Source organism: Macrosteles quadrilineatus, unplaced genomic scaffold (assembly GCF_028750875.1).
Source record: "Macrosteles quadrilineatus isolate MER2022 unplaced genomic scaffold, UCM_ALF_1.0 Scaffold_4__1_contigs__length_99947679, whole genome shotgun sequence".
In the NCBI taxonomy this organism is placed as follows: domain Eukaryota; kingdom Metazoa; phylum Arthropoda; class Insecta; order Hemiptera; family Cicadellidae; genus Macrosteles; species Macrosteles quadrilineatus.
The window spans coordinates 59424730-59452190 of record NW_026542597.1 but is presented as its reverse complement, the minus strand read 5'-3'; the positions used below and the strand labels follow the sequence as shown (position 1 = coordinate 59452190).

Here is a 27461-nt window from a genome sequence, read left to right as displayed (position 1 = left end):
CGAATGGTGTTTTTGGCCTCTGGGGGACATCAAAATGAAAAAGTAAATCGGTCCCGGGCTTAGGTCTTACCATGAGACCTACGGTAATAGCTACTTCCCTATAGGGAAATTCGCTAAAAAGGAAATGATACTGGGCAGGAGTGTTGCTTTTCTATTATCACCTACTATGCTGAAACTTATCATCACATAGTGCTACATTAGTAGAGAACACAAAGCTAGTCAAGATTTGAAAGCAAGCAAGCCTCAAGGACAGAAGTTACTCGACCCACTCTGGTCTACACCCACCTTGAAGTGTTCCGGGACATTGACAGGACTGACTGGGGGATGTTTCTCAGTCAGAGTAGTATCCAGGGTAGACAGAACCTCCGTGCTGTTGTGTGAAGGCAGGAAGGCAGAGTGGTTGAAGTCTCCCGAGGATTGTCTCTCCTCTTCCTCAGTGGTGTACTCTCCACTGGCATCACAGCTCTCTCCCTATACAAGCAGCAAAATTGAGGTGATATCTTGCGATTTGGAATGAAAAATAATAATACTAAAGATAACAAATTCTTGAGCCCATTGGTTTAGCTACTGCAGTAGATTCTAAAGTAACAAAAATCTACAATGATCTGAGAGATTAGCAACAACATTTAAAGAAAAACCACTATCAAGTGAGTGAGCCTGTTCTCAAAAACCTTCTTTTTTTTACCAATCAATGAAATTAATGGTTATTTTGGTTCAAAGAGATCTTCAACAGTCCGTTTTTACGTTATTTTAATTAGTGTCCTCCCACTGAAGCCAGCACAGACAATTTCTGTTCTCTAACTTAGTATGTAAGTTTTAGAATTAATTTAAATTTTTTACTTAGGATTTCGCTAACTCAAGTTTTAATTTAGCAAACTTTGTAAACACTGTAAAAATTCAGCTTTAAATTTTTTATTAATACACTTTAGGTATTTATTAAAGAGACCCTTTTTCAACATTTAGAAACCTATATTTATGATATTAAAGTTTACAAGTGTCTATAACATTAGCACTTGAATTACAACAAGAGTTATTTTGAGCAAAATAAAATCCAATAACATGCCTTATTTCACAGAGTAGCTCTAGTTTGTTTCTTTTTAGCCATTATTGGCAGGATTTAACCTGGGCACAGCTTGCGCTCTTTACACTAACCAGATTACCATCTCAATACCAATTTCTATGTGAAGACTGTTCTATTAATTTTAAATTTGTATGCCCGTTTTATCTTTCTCCTAATTGAACAGTGTATAGCCTAGAAAAAAACGTCAACATGTATCTAATCTGTACCTTGCAGTCTTCGGGGTCCCAAGCCCTCATCATCCAGTCGCTGACTTTGGACCTGGCCCGAGCAGTCTCAAAGATAAGAGGAGGGAAGGTGCGGGGTCGGGAGGGGGAGGAGTGGACAATCTCTACAGCTCCTTCTATCAGTTTCTGCAGCTGAGGCTTGGGCAGTGGCTGAGACTCTGGCTTAGTAGACCTGCGGACAGAAGTTATTTGTACATCAAGGGACAAAATAATCACAAGAGAAGTTGTTAGATTTTTGGTCTAGGATAGAAACTGTTAATAAGCTTAGTGGAACTATGTTCAGGTATGATGAGACATTGATTGTCAGGTAGAACAAGCAAATGGCTATACGAGCCCTGCGAGTAAATCCCGTGATCACACCTCATTAAATACACCAAATGAAAACGAAAAAATAATGAATAGTTCAAAAATTACATTAATTTTTAATCCGAGGAATGTACGATACTCTGTATTCCAATTTATCATTTAACAAACAACGATCTGATAAATTAGCTATGACAATTTCATACCCTTTATGTGTTTGTCCAAAGTAAGTTGGCTAACTTACTTTGAACTAACTTATTTCAACTAAGTGTTGAAATAAACTGCATTTTTCCAAATACAACATCGCGATGAAATGAATTATTATACCCTGTAGCAGATGTTTAGAAACAACCCTGATTGTCCTAAGAAAATACATGTCAAGACCTACATTTAACTGTAATTTTGGCCAACATAATACCTGCACACTAGAGTACTACCCCTCACGTCAAGTTATGGTGGGAGCCAAGTCCAGTGGCAGAGTGGAGATGTATTGCTTTACCTTTCATATTTTACAGTTACAGTAGGAGTGTGTTGACTTTGTGCTTCGGCAGTACATACTGAAATTGGAACATTACTAAAATTGTTAATTATTTTTTTCTAGTTTTAAGTTATTCATGATAGTGGATTACAATTGGTAAAATGTAGTACTGTAGCCTAGTTATAATGAAATAGCAACTTAAATAAGGTTCAAAATAGAGAATCATTATCAATTTAAAAACTTTCATTATGCTAGCAATACGTTTAGGTTTGATAGGTTTAATCACAGCCGGTTAAGGTTGATTAAACAAGAACCTACAGCACTACAAATATTTCATTGTCTATGGTGACATACAGTTAGCAACCAGTGGTATACCTTGGTGCGGAGGCCAGTGTCTCTGTAGAGTGTGTAAAGGCAGAGTCTTCGCCACACTTGTACGTCCACTCCTCCTCCGACGAGTCTTCCTTGTTGTTGTCCGTGTCCATCGCTACTGGCTCCGTCTCCTCCGTCTCCCTCTCTCTGCCCCTGTCCTCCTGCTCTGACTCCGTGTCGCAGTGTTTGAAGTAGAAGGTCGCGCAGTTCTGTGCAGGCCGGTCTGACCTGGGACAGAAATAGGATAGTTATAGGACAGAAAACATGTAGTAAATGTTAACAAGCCGTAACACAATGAGAGCAGGTACACTCATCGTACATTAAAACTTGAAGTTTTGATATGTTTTTCAGTTGGTTATGTTTGCGTACGAAAATTTTAACTAAACCTTCATAATACTAAATGGATTTTACAAACTGTGCTTTGCTCATAGGTTATTCAAGGAGACATGCAAAAGCTTACAAATAGATCAAATTCAAAGTTAAATTTGTAAAAAAAAGTCCTCTACATGAACACATCAAAAACTGGTTTTAATGACTTTAGATGATCCAAAAGGATGGCAAATCTATCAGGGAGTATGTTTATACTATGAATTAACGATTTGTCTAAAAAAGTAAATTAAGACGCTTGTATTATACTACGAAGACATAGTAGTACACTGAGTACACTTTCAAAATTTGTTCACCTAATTTTTCAATTGCTATGTTTGTAAACGCACAGTTTGAAAACTGTTCGGCCTTATACGATTATGAGTAAATAGTTTGGTTCTTCAGCCATGAGGGTAATCTTACAAATAGGTAAACAGCTGTACCCATCTCACTTTCCGGCTTTGCTTTTCACTTGCCGCGTTTATACAGTGTAAGTTGAAAGACATGTACTGATTCACTTTACAACTCATCCATATAATACCCCATTAAATCGCCCTTAAAGTCGTGTGCTGTTGCTCATTATAACCACAACCTAAGGAGGTTAACGCATCTTTGTAACAATGTTAATTTATTGTTAATACTCTTGTCTCAGTTAAAGTAGTGAAATGTGAATTGAATATAGAAACAATTGGTTCTCCCACCACCTACCTCCACATAAATTATGCTATCAGTCTAGATTCTGATCACGTTGCAGTGTGTTAAATCCACAAACATAATATACGGAAAAAGATTATGAACTACATCACCCAACAGGTTAAAAATTAGAAAAATTCCAGTTTATTGTAAGCAAAAAAAATGACTTCGCATATACAAAATTAAAAACAGTAAAATATTGAAATTTTGCTTTTAAAACTGAGATTGGAGAAACAATAAAAATTATAACAGTAGAACTAGTTTATCTATGTAATCAATATTTCACAAAATGCAACCTTTTTCTAATACATGCCTCTTAATATTTTAAAACCTTTACTAAAAAGTACAATGTTACTTTCTTATGTTATAACAGTGTTAGTCTTAGTAAAATGAAATGATGTAAATTAAAATAAAAAGTAAAAAAAATAAAAATATGTAAATTTCTTATCAAACAAATCTTTAAATGGAATGTTATTAGGTGTGCTAGTGTTTTATGCATAGAAGATGATATAACAGTTTTAAGCAGGTTAGTTTGATATTTAGTTTGATTAATGAGTTTGAGCTTACCTTAAATTAAACAGATAATTAACTACACTATTTAGCTTTAACATTTAAGATATAGAAACTGTCTATTAAAACCTAAATGTAGGATTTTTGAACAAAACTGAATTATTTACAAAACAAACATCATGCTGGTTAAAAAAAAATAAATGCAAATGCCTCTAAAACTAAAATGTTTTAAAATTTGGAAGCAGGTTTTGGTTATGAAGGTTAAAAGGTAAAGTTGTAAGATCACAAGAAAACTGAGACAATAAAAATAAGTGAACATAATTTAAGACAAATTGTTAAATGAGCATCACAGGTAACACGAAACGACATTCAAAACAGATTTTTGAAAACCATTCAATGGGGAAATTAGCTATTGAAACTTACGAATTTATCCCCAAAGAGGTAGGTTCACTGGAATAAAAGAGTTAAGTCAGTTCCTGAGCAAATTACTCATAAGTACAACATTACCAACAACATACTAACTTAAATCATTTTAATACGATTTTAAAAAAATATATAAAATCTATGGCTACCCAAAAAACTGTAATTTTTATGATTGGATACCTGTGTACCATTTAATATGCCATTTTTAACAAATGATTTGTGAATAATATCATCAAATCAAATGGGCTGTTATGCATAGTGATGTTTTATTACAAGAACAACTTATATAAATTCAAGAACTGAGTGCAAAACACTCATGTGGTTAAATTATTCAGCATTAAAAAAAGTTTAGCAATAAAGTACTTAAGAGATCAGGAAATCAACCAACCAAATTTAAAATGGAGGAAGAAAGCTCATTATATCATTAATATGCACTTTTGATCACACCTTTACTATGTGGGAAAGCGCAATGCTATGTATATAGCTTGATGTTTCTCAATTAGCAAGCATCACTGAAAAAGAAGTTAAGGGCAAAAAGACATAATGTAGTTAGCGTGGTTACTGTGAACCAAATATATCAACAAGTGTTTAAAACTATTTGGTTAAACAATTATTTTACAATATTTTAAAATAACAGGAATATCATTGTAAACAAAGGGGTGGCCAAACAGTACTGTAATAGTGCTGCTTTTCACTATACGAAAATTATTTTATTTTATTTGAACTTTCAACCATCCAGAGAACTTGAAATTCAAATTATCCAGATTATGGGGGGATACTATACTCTAATTACTCCTTTAATCAAGTTACCTTGTGAATATAGAACTTTCATCACTGAAGAGTTTCCTGGCGGCGTCAAGTGGTACACTGACGCCTTGCCGTCGATCGTATAAAGTGTAGTTGTCGTTGAGCAAGTCTTCTTCCGTGGTCCCAGAGCGGACGAGGAGTGTAGGGGAGGTTGCGGTAGGGAAGGTAGGGGGTAAGGAGGCGAGTTCGCTCTGGGGGCCAACCATGTCGTTCGTTGAGCACGAGCTCTGATCCATTAAATAGTCACCATCATCATCCTGCAAAAATATGTAAATTTAAACGGTATAGACATGAAGAAATTATGAGTCAAGGATGCAAGATTATCTTAATACACATTCTCCCATGGTTATGCATCTCCTAACAAATAGCTATGTTATTTTCTTCTTTTAATATTGAATAGGCCTGTCCACATGGGCATTAAGACTGTGTGTGGAATGTACCAAGCAATGCAAGGGGTGAATTACAAAACAACAGTCAGTGAACAGTACTGATATATTTTTATGAATTATTTTAACAGCATCATAATGGAAACCGAGGACATTGATGTCTTAATTTCACAGTTCTTCATGCCACCGACAAAGTGGCAGACTCACCAAACTATGTTTTTGATATGCCATCTTACTGATATTTTACTAGAATCCACAGTCAAAAGATCGTAAAGGAAATATTCTAAGAGAGCAAAACACTGTATGCTCTGTTTTTATAAATAAAAACCTTTAGGTGAAATTATGGCATGAGGTTGTGCATCTTTCAACTAGCTTTGCTAAGAAGACAATTAATTCTTCGTTGTTTTTTGAAGTATCTATTTTGTGCCTACCTGATCGTAGGACGAATGCCAAGGGCTGCTGCCAAGTCTAGGGTGTTTGTGAACAGGCTCTCCTTCGTCACTGTCTAAGGGAGAGGCGACTTCAGGCTCCTGGAACAAGAAAAATACTTGAGTGATAATGTTTTGACTGACTTAACACAATAAACAATAGGTACAAAAAGAAAAATTCTGTAAAAAAAGCAAACAGTGATTGTAAGAAGGAGGAGTTTAAAATGCATTCATTTTGAGTGACTCAATATACTTCCAGCACTGTAATATCAGACTACCTCCGATTCATAGTCACCATATGATCAAGAAAATTTTAAGAACAATGTTCGAAAATTGTCTACTTCAGACCAAGACTTTTGAGCTGCTGTAACATTCATCCCATAGGTGTTCTAGTTCGATCAGGATTTACAATGTCTAGCTCAAAAAGGCCCACAAACACATAAATCTATTTTTTTTCCATTCTGGAAAATGAAGACAACCTAGTTCTAGGTAATTTTTAGAATAACTTATCAACTTATCTTAGAAAGAAATTCCAGTAAAAAAAAATGATAGCTATAATCTACCTATAAAATGTGCTTTTAGATCAATTTGTAATCATTACTGCAGTTCTAGGATTGGATTTTAGGCAATAAAACCTGTTCTCTGCCACCATTGCTCGTTTATAATGACTAAACAATAAAAAAATTGTTTACCAATGATATTTCGCATACAATATGAATCATCATTTACTTGCTGATTTCTAACCAGCTATGATAGCAAATCAGTGTCCACGCCCAGACCACCAGTAGCTCTCTATCGCGAGGGAGGGGAGGGTGACCTTTGTCCCATAATTCATAGATAACATCTGACAGAGAGCGACAGCAGACGGCGCGGCGGCGCGGTTACAACGCATGCGCACAACACTACAGACGCTGTCGCTTTCACAGATAACCCCGCATAACCTCACATTGACGGTGCCTCAAATGACTGAGCGACTGTCAGCTGTTGAGTCGTTCGCTGATCAACAGCTGTTCACTACTTTCCTCTATGATTAACACGTCGACACGTACGCTACCGATATCTACTTCCGCCAATTTGTTTAGCGTCCATTTTCCCGCGTCCGCCATCTTAGATAACCGTCACTATCGGTCGCGAAAGCGTAACGAGATTATAGTTTGCGGTAATGAGTCAGTAAACTAGATTTGCAGTTTTTCTCGTTTTATGTCTTCATTAAGTGAGAATGGGCTGGCGAAAAAGATTGAAGATAGCTCACCGTAATAAGACAAGAAGACGTGTTACAATAAACCTAGTTTTTTCGGAAGTATTGGGTTGTTGTGTATTGATTGTTAGGCTCTTCTTATAACCAGTTGACCAATCGAGCCTTCTGATACGCAATAACTGTAGGACTAAGGGTATTCTGCGGAAAAAAATATTTTAGGATTATTACGTTGCTGTCGTATGCAGTATACCAACCACCAACATACGAATTCAACACTAACGTGCATATTCTGAGCCGAGCTTACAAACATATGCTACCAATACTTAACCTAATTTAAGTTTGAGTCACATGGCAGCTTGATTTCGTTACTTCCAACAAAAACACACATATGGCATTTCCTGTGCATCTGATTTGGGATGGGACTGACGTAACTCTAAACTACGCTGTTTTTTATCACCATGACGAAAACGAGTATAACTACAAATGAATTTATCTACCAATAACATTGCAACTATTATTGTATCCATTTCGATTTGTTAACAACATTGTTATTGACACCAACTTGAGCAATAATAGGAACAATACTTAATGTATTCTAGAACTTTTCTTGTCAAACTTTCGAGTTTATCTCGCTCTGACTAAGATTTAGTATTTAAGTTATTTTATTTAATGAAGATGTATGCTTGGACTTATGAAAACGCAACTTTATAATGTGACTAAGTCAAGATGGGAAGATGACCTTATTTATAAAACAATCTCCACAGAATAAACTACACACTTGCATAGCGCAAACAGTATTTTTCTTTCGTTATACTGAAAACCAAATACTGAAAATTATTAACTTATAGTCTTGTAGAATCGCGTCGACCTTTCAACCAGATGAAGCAATTCAGTCTTATTTTACGATAAATCATCACAGACTGCACAAAGTAATTGTGGATGTTACAGACAAACGGAACGTGCGGGGTTTGACGGGGAAATGATCAATGATCAATAAATTCTCCAGGGCGAGTCGCGAGTCACGAAGATCAGAGACGATCAGAGAATTGATCAAACAATCCACCCTCACGGTCGAGATACGATCAACAATTGTTTTTATTGTTTGGAGTCGCTTGTCCGCCTAGTACAATGAGATTGATTTTGTAGATCCAAGTTGTAACTTCTTTGCTGCGATTGCTTCGTGAAAAACAACTAACTGTAGATTGTAGCAAAAGAATTGTTGCTTTATATTTTTTTAGGTCGGAGGCAATAGTGGTTGATACAAGCGTCATACAACTTATTTTGCTGATTTTATGCAAACAGAGAAGAGATATATGCTCAATAACGGGGCACACAGAATGTAGCTTCAACGCCGAACAGGAATTTGACAAGTCAAGCACTATTGTACAATTCCGAAGGATGACAAAAAGAACTAGGGGTAAAGCAATTTTTGGCTACACATGAGTATTCAGCTCTCAGTGCTAAATTGAGCGCTTTTTGTTGTTCTCTCTACCTAAATAAAAGGAAAGGCGCGACGATGGTGATTTTAATCGTAATCGGAATGATAACCAAAACGTAAAACCTCGAGGCACAAAAATTTTGAAAAAAAATAACATAATTCGTAATCACCGCTACCGATTCCAAATTTCCCAACCTAAAATATGCTCCAACAGCTTTTCCAACCATACCCATTACCACCTACAATCAATAACAGACAAATATACTTTCACCAGTAAACAAGTCGATAGCTCGAAACGTTACACATCAAAATTCCTAATCTATCCAATGCTGAAGAGTACCAAGTGCTAAACTGAAGGACATTGCCACGATCACATCACTTTATGGTGATAAATAATTTGTAATCAGTTCTTCGCACCACTTAGTTCGACACATACATTGACTATCATTCCTTATCTCACGCAATTAACATTTTACACGTATTTTACACATTAATCCTCCAAAGCGATGCGCAAACTCGCGAAACTCGCCCGTTAACAAACCAATTATCGCCCGGGCGGCTCGGAAGATGGGCGATCCATAACAGGTGATCAGCGCATCGCACCTGGTAGTTGAACACCATACAACCAACAGCTGACCATAACTGAGCTTTCCACCCGTAACAGTTTCCTGTTTTCGGACAAGTATATGGGATGGAGAGTCTAGTCTATGGATCCTGCCAGGGAGGAAATGAGATTTCTATTTGAGAGCGGTTCGAAGTTGCGATTCACAGCTGATCGGAAGTAATAAAGTTTCTATAGTGATTCGATTAGATAAAGAGGTATGATTTGACGTGCATGGGGCAGTCTATGCTACAGGAAGATTCTACGGGATTAGGTCAAAGTAAAGAAATATTAAGTCACATTACATAAACTAAACAAACAATGCCTACAATGGTCGCTTGGCAATCAAAATTTAACCGGTTCAACACGTAATCAGTAGCTTTTAGGTGGTTCGCAAATTTAGTTATCTGTCATCAATCACTGGATCGAGACAAAAAGACAACTGATCTTAATCAGTAACACAGAGGTAATCTCTCCCTTCCATCTATAGATTTTGCATTCATTGTAAACTAAGAATACGTGCGGACCTACGTGGCGGTTACTGTATCGTGCAACGTATCAATTCTGAAGAACTAATTTAAGACAAAAAATGGGAGAGGAGAGGAGTTGTGTACTTTTTGGGAATTTGAAAAAATCTTTCACTTTACAACCGGTAAACCATTTTCCTAAATAACTTCTTGATCAGCATTGTACGTGTTATTAAATTTACGGAAAGTAAATAAAAGAAACGTCTTATAACACTTAAAACATATATTTACGCTTATACTGTTACTCACAAGACGGTAAATATACAAAAAAGGTGGTAAGTGGTGATCGATTTCGATTGGACACTCCAATCATCATCAGACCCAATAGGCGAGTTCAGTATAAGCGTAAACATATGTTTTAAGTGTTATAAGACGTTTCTTTTATTTTCTTTCCGTAACTATTTTCCATCCGCAAAACTAAATGTCACTACAGGCCGGAAGCTATCGCATGCTCAGTCGAGTGTGACCGGTGGAAATGTTAACGTTAACAGCGCCGTCATGTCACAGCGCAGCTACATGCAGCACGGTAGCGCCTGCACATGCCTAGTGTTAATGTCGTGTAGGTGCAACTGCACTGCGCAGGTGTAGGCGTAGGTGTTGATCACACTTCAAGTTACTTTCACTACCAATGTCGTGACATGAGGTAACGTTACGTTAATGACGATCTAAACTGTCACGTTGTGTTTGGTAACTGTGCAACAGCGACACTGTAAGGGTGACAAGATCTAATGTATAAGCAATAAGGATAGTTTGTGTCGATCCCATCTAAAAGTCTACTGTTTCTACATCGTCCCATTGTGGTCAACATTGAGTTATGTATGAGCACTTTATAGGTTGTTAAATAAAACTGTATACAGTATACACTAGTTGAATGTTCTGCCCGGGCCTCGCCACTGGGAGGGAACGCAGAGAACATAATGGTGATTCTACACCGCCTCGTCCAATGCGAACTGGATGGTTAAGGGCTTGTTCTTTGTAAATGAATTTTATCAATGTCCATGTTACAGGGAAAAATACTCTACAGATACGTTTTTATACCAGTTGGAACAGTCACATACAATCACTTACATTGTATGTGGTTGTATGTGGTTGAATGTGGTTGTATGTACAACCAGTTGTATGTGGTTGCTTGATCCGTCCAAACGCTATGGGTCACTTAAACGCAACATTTTTCTGTAACATCAATTGTTGTGTTTTTGAAATATACTAAGCTAATAAGTAAACAACTGAATCAGAATTCAAAGGTTTGAACACTTTCCCACATTAAAAGAACATATCAATTTCGATATACTATTGTTGAGATGATTTTCGTCTGTTACAGTATTTTTAGCAAAGTTACTAGACTTCATCCAATAAAAAGCACGACATAACAATTTTCCCAAAACATCGTCTAACAATGCTTCTCCAAGACGCAGTAGACCTATATCTGTGCTATAGCTGTAGCCTACATCTGAGCAGAGCAGGTGAAGGGCACACACACTCTACAGTCAACGTTATGCATTATTACCGCAGAGAACGGTTTTAGTGGGATATGGTCCAATGGTCCAGCTCGACCTGGATGTTCGGTCATCTCTCCTCCTCTACCCACTCATACTGTAGAGCAGGCACAAGTTTAACACGTTTAACCAACTTCATAGCAGCAGCAGCAGCAGCAGCGAGTATACAACTCCGTACGATCATCTCACATGAGTGTAAGAGATTAAAATTATCCAACCGTAATACCGATATTAAAACTTTTTTTTTTAAGAGGTTGGCGGCTTCTTTTAACCTTGCATTTGCCCGTCCACATAGACTAAGCGCCCGTGCGTGGATCGTTAACAGCAAAGCAAGGAGTGAGTCAGTACAGTACAAAGGTGAACTGTACTGATAAAATGTTATCGGCAGTGACCAGGATCCGAACCCACGACATCGCTGCCTTGGGCCCGAAGTCCGCGACGCTACCGACTGAGCCACCGACTCACTAAACTATCGTATTAACTAACAATTAAACTATCATTTAAACTATCGTTTAACTATGTATTAAACTTGTAGTTTAATACATTAAGCTATTTTAAGCTATGTTTGTATTAATAAAACCTCCTTTGTTAGAGATTCTAGATAATATACAGGTGAATTTCTCACGTTGAGGGTCTCTCTCTTCCTGTTATTAACTTCGTTAATTTTTTTGACAAAATATAGACAGCCTTTTTTACCCTTGCATTTGCCAATCCTCAAAAGTCTCATATGTGCCATGGAACCATTTACTGTACTATTAATATACGCATGGAAACCTCAAACAAAGGACGAGCTGGTCAGATACAAGAATTGCTGTATAATGGGACCGGTCTACTGATCTTCTGTCCAAAAAACCACATCCTCGTAACATTAGTGGAGGCACTCTTATCTATTGTTATCTACCGTCGCCACGACGGACGATATATGATCAAGTGTCGATCAAGATCATGCCTTACCCTATTTTCCACATGACCTGTCTCAGTTCGCCATCACATGGCCGTCAAATTCACCGTCAACTAACCGTCAGGTCGCAACCCCGCCAACTCCGCACTTGTAGGTTTGCCACGCCGCGCCGCAGCCAGTCTTGAATTACCCAAGGGTTCAAGGATCATCAAAGCATAACACTTCGCGAAAACTGATTACATAACTTACGAGCTGAAGGTGGGTTCGATGTTGATTGAAGGCAGTTCACATTATTTCGACAGTTGTATGGTTGTATGAAGCTATATGGACTGAAACTTTGCTGTCAGTTAAGTTCTCCGAAGGTTAGCAAAACCATTTTGTTATTCATGCTTGTTGTTGATAAATTACTACAATTAAAATCCTAAATTTCTCGTATTCCACAGCCAAATTCAACCCAAAACCATATCATTATCCAATTTAGAATCTTTCTAATCACACATAAAACCGGTTTCCACATCAATGACAGCGCGAGACGACAGATGGCGTAACACGGCCCAAATGAAACAATCAGCTGATAATATGACAGCTATCATCACAGCTGTAGGGAACTGCGAATCAGCTGGTGATTACAGGCTATACGTGGTGATTAGTGTCACCGATCACCGGGGGAGTGACTACACTCACACAGACACACTGACACACATGGACGTCAACATGCGATATTGTGATAATTTAGGGTTGCAAGGTTTTGTAGGTCAGGATGACGCTCCGGGGAAGGTCGAAAATATAGGTCACTTGTCTGGCAATGCAATCGCAAATATGACTTGAAGCATCATGAAGGAAAATATGATAAAGAAGGGAGCTGTGTGATAATACACCAAGTAAATAATCAACTCTACCAATGGTCAAAAGGAGTGATTGGAGGCTTGAGATAGTAAATTTAGTAAAAACGTCTTCGATTGAATAACTTTTACTAACGGCAAGAGATAATAATATTACATCATTGATAATTTTTAAATTGGAGCACGTTTATTGACATATAGAATCACTAAAAAAAATTAGGTGAAACAGGATCCTACTTTACACCTCTTCTTTTGACACATTACAACGACGTATTTTAATATTACCATAAGTCTTCTACGTTTAATTATTACAACGACGTATTTTAATATTACCATAAGTCTTCTACGTTTAATTATTAAAGACTCAATATATCCACCGTAGTAAAATATAACACTTTTGTACCTCAATGATTCATGAATGCGACTGTATATCAAGGTCAATTATATTTCTCAAAGTGTGATCCAAGCATTCATAACATAAAGATCTCTTTGTCCCTTTGTTTCATCCTGTGATGCAGTCGGACAGTCAAGGATATTATAAATACTCCAGTCACACCAACGAGGTCTCGCCATTAATAAATAAGCGGCTGCATGTGCGTGCGCGTGCGAGAACACTGACTCATAAGTTATATGTGGTCGACTCCCGCCGTGCAACCGCCGACTGCAGGTGGCAACGATTTGAATTCGAAACGTTTTGGAAACTCAAGAAAGTAAATCAGTCATTACTATTTTTCCAATTCCAAGCGCTTGGAGTTTATCAAAAGGTATTGAACTATGACTATTCATACTGGCAATTTATGAGGTGGAGTGAGTACAGCAGGGAGTATGTTTTTAAATTGGATAAATAAATACTAAACTGATCGACTGATCGTCTGCCTGTCGCATGTCAAACTGTCACGAATTGAAATATGTGGTGGTAAGGATCAAACAACTCAATATTAGGAGCATTAACTCCCGAATCATAATTCACATGCTCCCACGATGCACCTGAAAAACCATTTCATATTCACATCCAAGGGCCGTCTTTGAACGAAATGTGTTTTCTTCTAGGGACAGTTGCCACAATTTCCACTTGGCTTTCAAATAAGGCGAAATTTTCATTATGAATCTCTTCTTAGAGTATCATCTTCTAGAGCCACCATTTGACAAAGAGATAAGTTATCAACACATTCAACACCTTGGAACATCTGTTTCGTAACATGAGAACCTCAGCCAATGGTCACACAATAGCCACCTACAGCTACAATGTTTGATGAAAGTCAATCCGTTCATCATGACTTGCAATGACGGATCATCACGTTCCATATCCGGCAAGTTGATGTTGATTTATTGACCTAATCAAGGTTTAATCATGAACCACCCGACAATGAACGGGAGCTAATCCAGCTCTGATTTCATCTTGATGAGCTTCCGGCCTTGGCCTTAATCAAGGCTTTGTTTCGAACTAGGATGTGAGTGAAGAACAGGAGTAACTGTATTACTAGGAATGTAGATTAAGGGATTGGGATTGAGTATTTCCGAGGATAAAATATAGGTTTTCGTCTGTTTAGCTTGAAGGCTTAAAGATATAATTCATTTGCAACGTAGAGTCTACGTACCGCATTTCGCATTTCGTTTTGTCATAAGAGCAAGCTCCCTGACTGCAAGCCCGGTACCTGTAATTAAACACACCCGGGCCCCATGTGATGTAGGCCGAATCTAATGCACCAACCTTTGGCACATCATGGGAGGATGACTTAAGGTCATCAGGCTCACCGGCTGCCGAAGCAACCCATCGGAGAGAGGGTTTCCCCTCAATCCTAACCAGGGATACCGGCTACTTGTTTAAGCGTCACTCCACCTGGGCTCCCCCAGGTACGAAACCCAGAAGGACCATAATGGAATGCCCTGACACATTTAGTGCAAGCAACACTCGGGACCTATCTAATCCCTGACAGGCAGAGCCCGCCATCAAAGCCAGGAAGAAGGGGACCACCAGCAAGCTGATGGGGGGAACCCCAACCACCTATTTACGTACACCACTACCCGATCGAGGCCTTACCCAGTTGCTGGGAAACCAGAGGTGACCAAGGCGATAGATCCCTGAACACCCCTAGCGGGCTTGAACCCAGCACCCGATCTACTTCATTTGCCCGTCCAGCCCAACATCACTGCCAGGCCATCAGGGTTTCCCAAAAGGAGGCAGGAATAGAAGTGGGTCCCACCCGGATGAACCTATCCACCAAAGGTGGCGACACCGAGAGTCTACGTACCATAGAAAGAACTCCAATAGAGTCTGATTAGATATAATATTGTGTATAGCAAGCCAGCACAGACAAAAGGCTATTAACTTATTCAGGCCTACCGGTACATCAATATTAAAGGGTTGTTTCAATTTCATTTTAAGTTTTTCTTGGCTTTCATGAAAGCAGATATGATTATCATGTAATTAATGAAAGGGGCATTTCCATAGGGGACTGTGAGTCAACAGCTGCAAAGGCATCCATGGTATTTTGGCCTCCTCAATATTCATTTTGTTATCCAACAAAATGTTTTGCATGAATGTTTAGTAATATCAAACATTAACACTGAAAGTTGGTATTGTTAAGTCCATTCTGGGATAGAATGACCAGAAACACACCTTGTAAACGCACTCAAACTAATCTATATGTGATTAATACTGTAAGTTTGTTTCAAATTCAAATAGGACATTTCTACTCCTCGCTCGTTGGCTAAGCAAGTAAGTGAGTCACAACAGTTGACGTCACCGCGTCTGGTCCAGTTTAAGCCAAGGCCAGTTTACTTAACTTGGCCAGTTTTATGCACCACTCTGTCATTTCAGTGGCCAAAATATCCACAAACCACGCCTTCCGGCGCTCATGGCCTTTAAACGTGACTCTGGTGGTCATTTAGACGGGTTCAACGAGCTCAAACTGAAAACACGCGAGATGCATTTCAATGGGACAAAGGCTCGTTGTTTCCACAGATCGCGATGTAATTGAATGAGACATAAAACAAATTTAGACTTTCGCAAGATGTAATTTACAGTGAGCGTACGTTCTTATCTGTCTGGGATGTTTTATACTTAGGAATTTCTTATATTATGACCTCAGAAATTAAGTGTAGGGCCTATACCCTACTACTCTAAAGATCCGAAAGCCAGAAAAAATACTTGTTAAATCGTAGCACCCAGAGACACTTTTTTATGTCCCACCTGAGACGCTAGGATGTAGGTTTTTACATCCTAGGTCACTAGTTTAAGACTGAAACTGTTTTCCGCGGCATTATCACATCGATAACATCCATTGGTGATTGACAGGAGTTGAACCCGGGACCTCGGGCACAATCCCCATGCTCTACCACTGGACCAGCTCGCTCTCGAAAACACTATCTCTGTATTAAATAGAGACTTCTCGTACATCAGGCGCACGAGATGAATCCACCCAAGAGAACTTATCACATCTTCACCCACTTGTTTTGAAGTCTTAAGTCAGGGATTTAAAGATCTCGTATGGATAAGATTAAAGACCATTCAACCCATTTGTGTAAACACTAAGGGCCTAAATATATAATTCAAGGACTTAGAGCCTTTGAGGAAGTACCTATTTGACTTGCACAACAAACTCATTCACAGGGACTGTGACTACGCAGTGTGAAGATGAAAGCGATTGCACATTATGCAACTGCAATGTGCAATGTGCGCGTGCAGTAGCGGCCGATTAGCACGGCCGGGGTATTTAATGAGCTCGGACCGTACTGCACTAACTAGACTAGACAACAATGGGGCATAACATAACCTTATCACGAGATAGCCACACTTTCACCCAGTATACACGTGTTATGTAGAATGTAGCGTGTCTGCTACCGGATAATGCCTCACGGTGTATGTGAATGTAGCGATAAACACGACCACGACCAGAAACTGACCTCAACTCACCAGAGTGGACAAGGGGTCAAATGTTTGCTAAAGATTAAGTGATATACGAAAGATAGGTGACAACAATTTTCTTTCGTTAATTTGCCAAACACAATCTTGATAATTAAAATTACAGTTTGGTCCGTTGCTTGAGTAGAAACATTTTGGTTTACGTTTCATAGCCAAAGGAAGTCGAAACGAGTCTTCTCAATTTCCAACTGTCCGTCTATCTCTCTTTCTGTCTGTCATTGTGTCTGTCACGCCAAAAAGCCAATTTACGCCACAATACATTATTTTGATGAACTTTCCACGCAAGGATTTAGTCCAGAAAACAGCTGTTTGCCGCCAGCTTATTCAAATGGGGTTTCATTGCGTAATACTGTTCTGCAATGAGTTTTACCGGACACCAATCAGCTGATTATACTGTATTTTCGTGGCAATTAGTGGTTATAAACAAAAACATAACCTCTCATGACTAGTGATTTTTAGTCCTTTAGTTGGTGGAAATATATAAAGATTTGTACGGATTAAGTAGTATGGCGTAAACTATCGTACGTAACTCGTCCAAAATGTGTGTACCGGACTCGTATGGTAATCCCGTACTCGACTTCGTCTCGCACGGGAACGGCCACACTCGTCCGGTAAACTCTTATTTTCAGGACTAGTAACGTAATATACTATTACGCTGCCTAATCCGGGAAAACTAAAAAACCAGGATATGTTCGTTTAAAAATATAATTTTTGTTTGAATTCGGGAATAGATTTGAATTTTAGAAATACCAAAAAATACAATTTATGTTAAGGATATAGATTGTGTTTATAGCTTACTTGCGATTATTCTTTCACTCCGAAAATAATGATAATAATGTTCATATAATCTAAGTAAAACACTTTTATGCTATAGCTTTTTACGAAATCAAATTACAAATAAAAGGGGGAGCTCCTTAAAAAAAATCATAAAAACTATTATACCAACAAAATAGTTTCCCTGTTAAATATTGATCCTAAATAAGTAAGAAAATTCACACCACAGCTGCATAAAAGATCGTCGGTTTTGACCCACTTCAAACTCTAATCTAGATCATTCACCCACTTCAGAGCGAAATCGATACCTACTCTACTCCACCTACGATGTAGAGTAAGGTGTCGGGAAGTTGTTTAAAGTAATATATTTAAACTGGGTGATACTGGAAACGGGGAATGCAGGGTACCTAGAGTATCCTTCTTGACCTTGAATGTAACCTTGAGTTAACATTGCTACTCGTATGGGTAATGCACCAATGCAAGGATGGTGACACGATAACTGTAGAATTTCTATAAGGATCATACACCTCTGAATACTAAATGACATTGGCTATCATGGTCACTGATTTAATAGTCCTAAATAAAAAATGGAAGTATAAATTGGTTCTCCTGTGAATTTTGCATATTGTTTGTGAATCTTTTGACTGTGACTAAGGAGGGTTTACGATAAACTTGTTGGCACGTTTTAACCTCAAAACGTGTCATATTTCTGGGAAAGCTTAAGTGTGGTCTGCAGCTTGAAACGCAACTCACGATGTAGACGTTTATTCACTAATATACCAAGGCACATAAGGATGTGTATTCTTACCGAGTCTTCGCTACTATCACAGAAAACATATACTATCTACAACACAAAGACCAAGACCACTCAGAACCAGACACGCAATTTATATCTTAAACAATATGCTAGGTTAAACATTTAAAAACCTACTTTAATTACAAGTCCAGACTCCCCCAAAGTGTTACGCGCACTGCATGTCCAGGAACAGTACGGTACGTTGTGCCGCTGTGCCATCGTCTGAGCCACCATATGGTGTACACGGGCCACTGGCTCTCATTTGATTGGTCTTTTTCCCTACACCTACAAGAATGTCGACTTTCCCATATCTGGACACTCATAACTCCGCCGACCCTGACCGCTCTGTCGCCGCCAAACCTCCACGACTTGCATACTGCATTGCTGGCTGCAGAGATTTGGAAAAACATTATAAATACCATTAGGTATTTTGGTTCCATATTGTTTTTAATTGTTTATGGGCAACTTTAGCAAACTAAATTTGTATTCCTTCGTATTCAATCAGTTAGGTGTGTTTATTGATATTAATTCGACACATAAAGTATAAACCACCTATGACAAATCCTAAGGATCATTCACAGTTGGAAAACAACTTGTTTTTCTTCCCCATCACCATATAATTTCAACTGTTCTGTCTTGATAACGACGATATACTACTCAGTTACCATTCAAGCTATATGCACTTTTTTGTAAAAATGAAAAATGATTTTGTGATTTACAGCAAAATTAATCATCGGAACTTACAAGACGTCAAAAACACCACGTCAAATGTTGCTTCTCAAAGACAAATGGGGAACTATCAAATTAGTGTAATATCAATAAAGTACGCACAATTGCATGTTCAAAACGTAAGACAAATTTTATAAATTCTATTACGTAAAAGACAAAGTTACAAACAAGAGGAAGAGAAAAAAAATATGAAGGCTGAACGTTGGCAGAAGTTTGAAGCCAAAACATTGTTGTGTAACTGTTTTATTCCGGTGAAGTAGGCCGGAGCAAAAATGCGGGAAAGGTGTTGGCTGGCAGCGCGAAGGTTGCTGGACAGAAGCTATTTTCGACGTCCAGCGTCGGTGTGTGCTATTTGTGACGGACCAATGGGCCAATAGCGCGGCTCCGAGACATTGAACATTGGACAGACTTCCAGTTAATTAGGTTGTGAAGTGGCCTGACATGCAGTAATTGCGTACTTGTAATGCCTTCTCAGCCATCCAGACGTTTACTGTCCCTACAGTAACTGACACCATTAGAGGTTGTGAACTATAGGCAAAATCGAGGATACTGGTTGGAATATTTATTTCAACGAGGTTTTCTGTTCAAATGTACGCGACTATTGTTTCTTCAGCGCAGCATCAGTCAAATTTACTCGGAAACTTAAGTAACTAACTATAAACGAGTAACGAGTAAGATAAACTGTTCATGTATTTTTCTCCGGAGAGTTTTCAGGGGCGCATACCTTGAAAATGGAGTAATGTACTAAGTACGAAAAAAAAACATGGTGAGATGATGGAAATAAAAAAACTGCTGAAATAGAAGCGTTTAAGGTAATAATCGAAATGACCGCAGTTTGTTAATTTAAATCTAACAGGAGAAATATTTACTTCCAGCAGTTTCTCTTCTTAATTGAAGGGACATACATCTTTCTTTATTTGAATTCGTTCTTTGTCCAAAGACTGCGGTACATTTGCCTGTTCAACCGCAATCGTTGGCAGTTTTGATCATTGAACCAGAGAGCGTGCGACCGCGAAAGACCTACTTCGTCGTCCTTAGCGGTTTCTACTTCAATTTGTTGAAATGTTCTTCTGCACTCCTCCTGAATGTAGAGGAGTAAACTAAGACTTGAAATACTACACTCACATCCGGTCAAAACACGAAACATGAATGTGACAAACCATCCTATTCAATCACAATTTATAAATAACCATGCAAAATGTAATACCCACACAGCTACATGTTGATTCTCCTGTAATATACAAGGCTCTTGCGGATCTTAGAGGTTCAATAAATTTACGCTGAGTTGGAATGGCTGCTTCAAAGGAGAACAAAAGTTAAAAGAAATAATTTAACCGAACTTAGAATATTGACCCTACTAGCTACTATCCCCGGCCCTGATATTGACAATGTGATTACTGCTAAATGAAGATCAAAACTAGAGTAAAATTCATCAGCAAAGTAGACAGAAAGTCTTCTCGTACGAGCTACCACTGGCTCCTTCTAAAAGCACATCTACAGATTCTCTACAGATTCTACAGATAAAAACTATCGCACAGTTTCGCTCAGCGAATTTTCCACCACAGATCATCTTCACATTCCTCGCCATGTACGTCGGTTCCCAGGCCGTGTAGCCGTGCAGGTCGCCGCTCTTCCCAGAAGCATTACCAGAGTCTCATGCGGATCACGCGTCACGTGTCCCATTGACGCGGAGTTGACGGACTTCGCACTCACCACATCAATGGGACAGCGCCACACTGACGAGTGATCTCTTCATCTCTGGTCTAGTTCTCTGCGTCGCGAAAGGGAATCTATGGCGGCCGTGACAATGAACGTTCAATCAGTGGCACTCCACTTCTCCTTTTAGAGCATTGTTCATTTCTTGTCGGACGATTTATGGCTGCCGGTTAACAATCAGAATTTATCATCAAGTCGATCGGGTAGAAAGTAAGCCAGTTTTTAGTTCAAGCTTGGAATTAGTGCACAACTATGGATATGAGAGAAAACCCTATCATTTCTTTTTAGACGAGTAGGTGGTGTGAAACTGTGTTTAATGTGTACAAGCCTACATGAACTATAAACATGAAAATGGTAAAAACCCGAAAGTGAGAAACTTAAGGGAATAAGTAACTCTATCTGGTATTTTTTTTGTCCTAGGACGCTAGGCACGAGCATGAGATTGTTTTTCACATTATTTCAGGCTAGACATAGAGGTTGTGGCATTATCACTTAAAACCCATTGGTGACTTGGCGGGGATCGAACTCGGGACCTCAGGGACTGAAGTCCCGCGCTCTAACCACTACGCCAGCTCGCTCCCCTACTACTAACTCTATCTCTAAGTTCACTCTATCTGGTTTATGTTGGACACAAGCTTGAGAAAACTGCTGAAGAAACTGTGCTATAAATTACAGGACAAAGTCACGGTACTGAAACTTACTCTAAGGTATGGCCATGTCGCGTTCCTTTAGTAATCGTAAAAATAAATTAAATTATCCCTTTCGAGACTACAAGCACAAAACACATACTAAAATAAAATTCTGTTTTTAAGTATCAAGATACATATCATAGCTTGCAAAAGTAAATCTTAAGAACATCAATGTTATACAACTTGTTCGCACATACAAAATGACTTTTAAGATACCCTATCTGCCAAGCCCAAACCGAAGGTAATTACCGATACAAGCTGAAAACCAGAGCAGATCGCCGATTACCAGAAGCCCCCCGGAGCAGACGGCAACTACGACACCCGAGGTGGGTCCACTCACAGCGGTCCGGTGGTCTACCGGTCGTGGAGATACTCCAGATAGTCCTCTGATACTCCCGCATTGTCTGGCTAATTGGCTTTCTCCTGTGGAGGATACAGTTTACCAGGAGGGCGTGGACTAGTCTAGGTCTACCGGGGAAAGCTGGGTATTCCTATGTTTACAATCCGCCGCAGATTCCGTGCTAAAGGTCAACGAGATGCAGATACTTTTGCATTTTAATTATAGACTCTGCTCGAGACGTACGTACCCGCCGCACTCGCAGGTGCTAGAAGATGGCGCAGATTACATGGGTGAGGTAACATGTGTGATTGGCTAGGGGAAATTGGTTTGTGCTGATAGGATGGATGGAATTGAGTATCATATTCATATTACGTTGCAAAGTAAAATTAAATTTTTAGACCTCTCTCTTTAATCTATAAAAAACTGATTTGTCAGTTCATCGAGTACACAACAATGTCATTTGTAATTCGATTTAGGGGTTGTCATCTTCAATTAAAGTTGTGTTTGTATTACGTATTGCAATTAAGCAATTAGTCACGTTTCCCACTAATTCATGCTCGTGGGATCTGCGTTTATGGGATAGTCTTGTTAACGGTAAACACTTCAACGTTTTTGAAAGACAATCCTTTGTAGTTGCTGAATTATAGACGAAGACACGTCGATAAACAAGAAAATACTAAAAGAATGTTGCAGTACATTACTGTTATTTACGTTACTCTAACGGGCGACGCAAACAAAAACCAAATTCTCAACCCGGAACAGAATGAAATGGCGAACATTTTACGACAGACAAAAACAGTTTCGCAGTCGTTCTAGATCGCAGAGGGCCGATGTTAGCGAACGAAACCGGTAGCAATTTGGATTTATTGAGCAGTTAACCCGTGCTCGAACCGTCGATAGATACAGCGGTGAGCACTGAGCAGGTCAGATATGTTATCTGGGTGACGTTTATAACCATTAGAGTTATTGTTATCCATTGTTATGAGCATGCGTAATACATTTGTCACACCCACATTGTTGCGTCATTGATTTCTGGCTAACCGACTCAACGTGCTTCATGTTAACCTCTATGACTTGACCTGTATAATATCCAATGATACTTGCCAATTAGGAAAACCGATTTAAACAAATACATATATACAGTACTTTTATAACAAGAACATGAACCAATTATGTGTGAAGACATTATAAGTAGGCCCAATATGTCATGTCCTTATAGTACTGTGTATGGAAAATTGTGATAAAACTGTAAGTACGCCTATTGGAGGAGTTTTGAACTGTTTTATTTCTGTTTTTGAAAAAAATTTTACTTTATTTGTGTTTTGTAATATGTTGTGTTTTCTAATTAAGTTTTATATACCCTTGTGATCGCGAGTTTTTAACTCTGGTAACGACTAAAAATCTATCTTATTTAGGTTACTAGTTCCCAGGCAAATGCCTTTTTTTTAGTGATTTTTGAAAACGTTTAGCAGAATAAAACATACAAAACAACACTGTCAACGTTACAAGATCTAAGCACGAGTTTATGGAGAACTTTTAAATAAACTAACAGGCGTTACTCCAAGTTACAAACCCTATCAACTGTTTACATTAAATTACTTTCACACCTCGTTTTTACGAGATCCAAATACCAGTTAGCAACACAGCGTAAAGGCCCTGTTCGCGAAATCGCCTTTGTTCAAATAATATTTCGCCATTTGTAGATCACCTGATACTTACAATTGAGTTTCCTACTTTCTACTTTTCGGCAACAGTTTATCTTTATTGCTCGAAAGCTTTCGGCAGCGGTTTCTGCGATCGCAATATCTTTCGTTGAACGTTGCGGACCTGAGATACAGTAAATATTGGAGCACCGCCATAGGGATATATTTCACTTTCTGATTTTATCGTTTGTGTATTATATTATTTAGATTATGCTGAAGCCTAATCTGCTTAGCCTACTACGTAACCTCAAACTCATAACCGTAATAATTGGCCATTGCTTTCAAAAATTATTATCTAAGTGGTTTTGGTAGACTTACCGAAGGTATCGAAGTTAGTTTTCGACAACATAATATTGGTACTTCGACTCAAAAACTTCAGGATTTAGGTTTAAAAATATACAGTGGTGACATGATTTGACAGCACGCTAACATCTTTAACGAGCGTCAATCGAAAATCGTACACACGACTGTGAAGGCATCCAATTGGACAGGTAGGCCTAGTTGGGGAAAAGTCCACATCAAACCCCTTTCAAAACAAAGACTTTGTCTTATGATTAAGAACTAATATCGAAAACCAATGGCCGCTTCACTTTCGATCAACGAACTCTACAATTCCATTTCAATTCAAATCCACTTGAAAACTGGAGAAGCTGATTACCATAACGTCTGGAGGAAAGTAGCAGTTCTGGAAGCACGTACATCTGCAATGCATTACAATATCGTATATTTATAGCAGCCAGAACCAGTTACCAGTTACTAGCAGACTCTACATACATCATACACCAGATGGTTGGCAAAGTAATCTGCCGACAGATCTTTCCGCATCCTTGTCTCTCTGGTTGGATACTGGAGATGATACCAGCGTCAAGGTCAATGGTTATTCACAACTCGAGGACATAAAGATTTGTGGTCGTTGAAGCCTATTTTGGCACTAAAATACCTGCGATCCAACCGCAATAAGGATTAGTTAATAACAACAAAAATGTACTGTCTGTTGACTGGCCCTAAGCAATATACTGACAGATTTCTTTTCATTATGTTGACCACAGAGTTTTCTGGTCACTGAGCCATAATTACTACTCTGGACAAATCCTTCAATCGAGAGTAGACGAATTTTCATTGACAGTTTCGCAGCTAAAAAGATGCATTGTAATGCTATTAGCAATTTTATACCTGTTAAGAGAGCCAACTACTAGACACCTGAATAGACAGCTAGAAAGCATGAATAAGTGAGATGGCAATTTTAGTCAGAGGATTTTATTTTATTCCGGGAGATAAGCCTACAGATAACATTCACGCTCTAACTTACCCGTGTATTGGACGAAACAAATTCCCAGAGCCTGCATATGCTCCAAAGACATCCTAGCCAATCTGTCATACACGCTGCATCATAATTGCACTCGTGTTCTAATGCTCGTGCTAAAATGTTTACCTTAGGTAGATCGACCGTATACACGATTTGCATTACATAGGCAACTCCCCGACTCGCCAATTTCCCCGAAGCATTCTGGGGAGTTTTTCACGTTTTGTTACATCCTAATCCCTTTCAAATTCGATTATTCTTGTCAAGCCAGATACGTTCACCAAGGCTGCCCCTGAGGTTTTGAGCATATTCCTAAGTATGTGTAGGCAGCCTCAGTACTCTGACCACTGTACTCTGTGCCCTAGCATCGCGTGCCGTGATCGCCCAGGTGGCAAGCCACAGTTTGTACCATGTAGCCGCGCGGTGCGGGATTTATGCATTGCGGGAATCCATTCTGTTCGCCGTCATTACCGTGTTTACAGCCACAGCCGACCATTACAATGGCGAGCCAGGAACAAATCAACTAGTGACAGTCACGGCCGGCCATTAGACCATTAGACCAGCTGTGAACGTACCCGGCGTGGCGCGAGCCGGACACGGACAGTATACACGTGGCGCGTTTGGGTATTAATTTATGAGATATTACGGAACGAACAAACAAAACCACACGTAGTAAATTACAATATGATGATGAAATGTTTTAGAAAACGGAAAACTAGAGAATTGAACACTGATGGAACGTCCATGTATGAGGAATATTGTCTGCATAATCAGTGGTATAAACAGTACGGGTTTTTAGGACGTGAGGGTCTTTTACAGACAGATTGTCAGACACACTGAAGCCCTCCCTAGCCTAGACACTTAGACGAGCCAACCCCCTCATTTCCCTCATTTCCTACTGCACTAGCCTAGGACTGTTTTGCTACTGTGGAATATGCATTATAAATTGTGTTATCGGGGCTTTAGCTGTATAAACCGAATAAAGATCGACATTTATCCCCCAAAGTAAGGAGTGAACGAAATCCTTGACACAGTTTCAGATGCCCTTTCTCTGCAACTTCACATATAGGCCAAATAAAGTAGAAGTATTCAAGAATGATTAAACATTATGACAGTCATAAGGTTAAAACTATAGCATTTAGCGCACACAAGCGTAGCCAGAAATGACACAACTTCAGATTTTACAGGATGAATACTATACTGGGAGAACATTTTATACCAAGTATAGAAATATAATTTCATAGTGAATAGTAAAACGCTACACTTCCAATCTGGCTATTGAAAGCGCAAGAAACTCGGCGACTAATGACTACTAAACCTCTTATATCCTCGACCACACCCGCTTAATTGCCAGCTCCCAGTGAAATGGCGGGAAAGTGAAGTCACATTCCGGGGGACAATCGTGCGAACCTCATCACCTACACACACTTGCACTCCACAATCACAGCGCAAGGTGAGGTACAGTAGTTACCGAACCGGTCGTCGTCGCTGGTGATGCTGATGGGTTCTTTCTTTCCTACTTGACTAATTGCTACTTCACCGGTAATCACACAGCCTGTTCATCAGCCACTGTTCTCTTGATTTCCCCCATGTAATCGGTCTTGGGTCTAGGTTTTACCAAGAGGTTTACGGTAATGGCTTATTTACTAATATAATTTGATTGGTAACTTAACACCACCGATCACTATAAAATATAAATTATTTCATCGAATTTTTATACTCTTAATGCTGTGTTCAGTGACGTCGCAAATTTAGGAACCCTTTCAAAATTGACTAACCAAACAAGATTCAAATTCGAAAATTGATAAAATTTACCTAAGTTTTTAACGTAGTAACATTTCTGTTGGTTGATTTGAATCTAAATTTGTCATAGACCTTTATTGCTAACCAACCAGGTTTACAATTGCTAGATTTAATCAACGCCCAAACTCCTGTGATATGATAGGCCAGTTTGTAGAAGGGTTATAAAGCAACAGGTGCGTAGTTTACCGACATCCTTATCAACATCAACAGCTGGTGGCTTTGTTGTGACAGCTGCGTCTCACCTTACTCATAACACGAGCTTCATTAGTTTTATCAGCGACCATAAATAAAACCAAATACAATACCAACCCATCATAGATACTTCCCTTCATATTTTGTCATCCAGATAGTTAAAGAGGTATAGTTGGGAAGACACTGATGTGTTCTGTGTTATGACCAAATACAACGCTCTACGAATGCTCTACTGTTCTTATTTTGATATAGTTATATACGTAAAGTTTAAAGCATAAACAGTAGAAATTGCCTCATATCGAAATAAAAACGTCTAGTTTACATTAGCGTACTCCCAGACAGGAATAACACAAAGAAACAAGTTTCACAGAACGAGAAGAGATACAAAGTTAAAGTAGGCCACTAATTAAAATGATA

The 27461-nt window shown here is 38.8% G+C and overlaps 1 protein-coding gene across 5 annotated transcripts in view; it reads right to left on the bottom strand.

Moving 5' to 3' along the window:
- LOC128991621 (uncharacterized) overlaps positions 1-27461 on the bottom strand; it is a 403846-nt gene that overhangs the window by 42756 nt on the left and 333629 nt on the right. For 4 of the 5 annotated variants that reach the window (XM_054414670.1, XM_054414667.1, XM_054414668.1 and 1 more), the window contains 6 exons: positions 6075-6173; positions 5261-5514; positions 4451-4477; positions 2462-2686; positions 1288-1477; positions 286-471 (listed from right to left, as the gene is read on the bottom strand). In XM_054414670.1, coding sequence (XP_054270645.1) covers positions 286-471; positions 1288-1477; positions 2462-2686; positions 4451-4477; positions 5261-5514; positions 6075-6173 — 981 coding nt within the window. The remainder of the gene's footprint in view (positions 1-285; positions 472-1287; positions 1478-2461; positions 2687-4450; positions 4478-5260; positions 5515-6074; positions 6174-27461) is intronic. The other variant, XM_054414669.1, reaches the window with a different exon arrangement.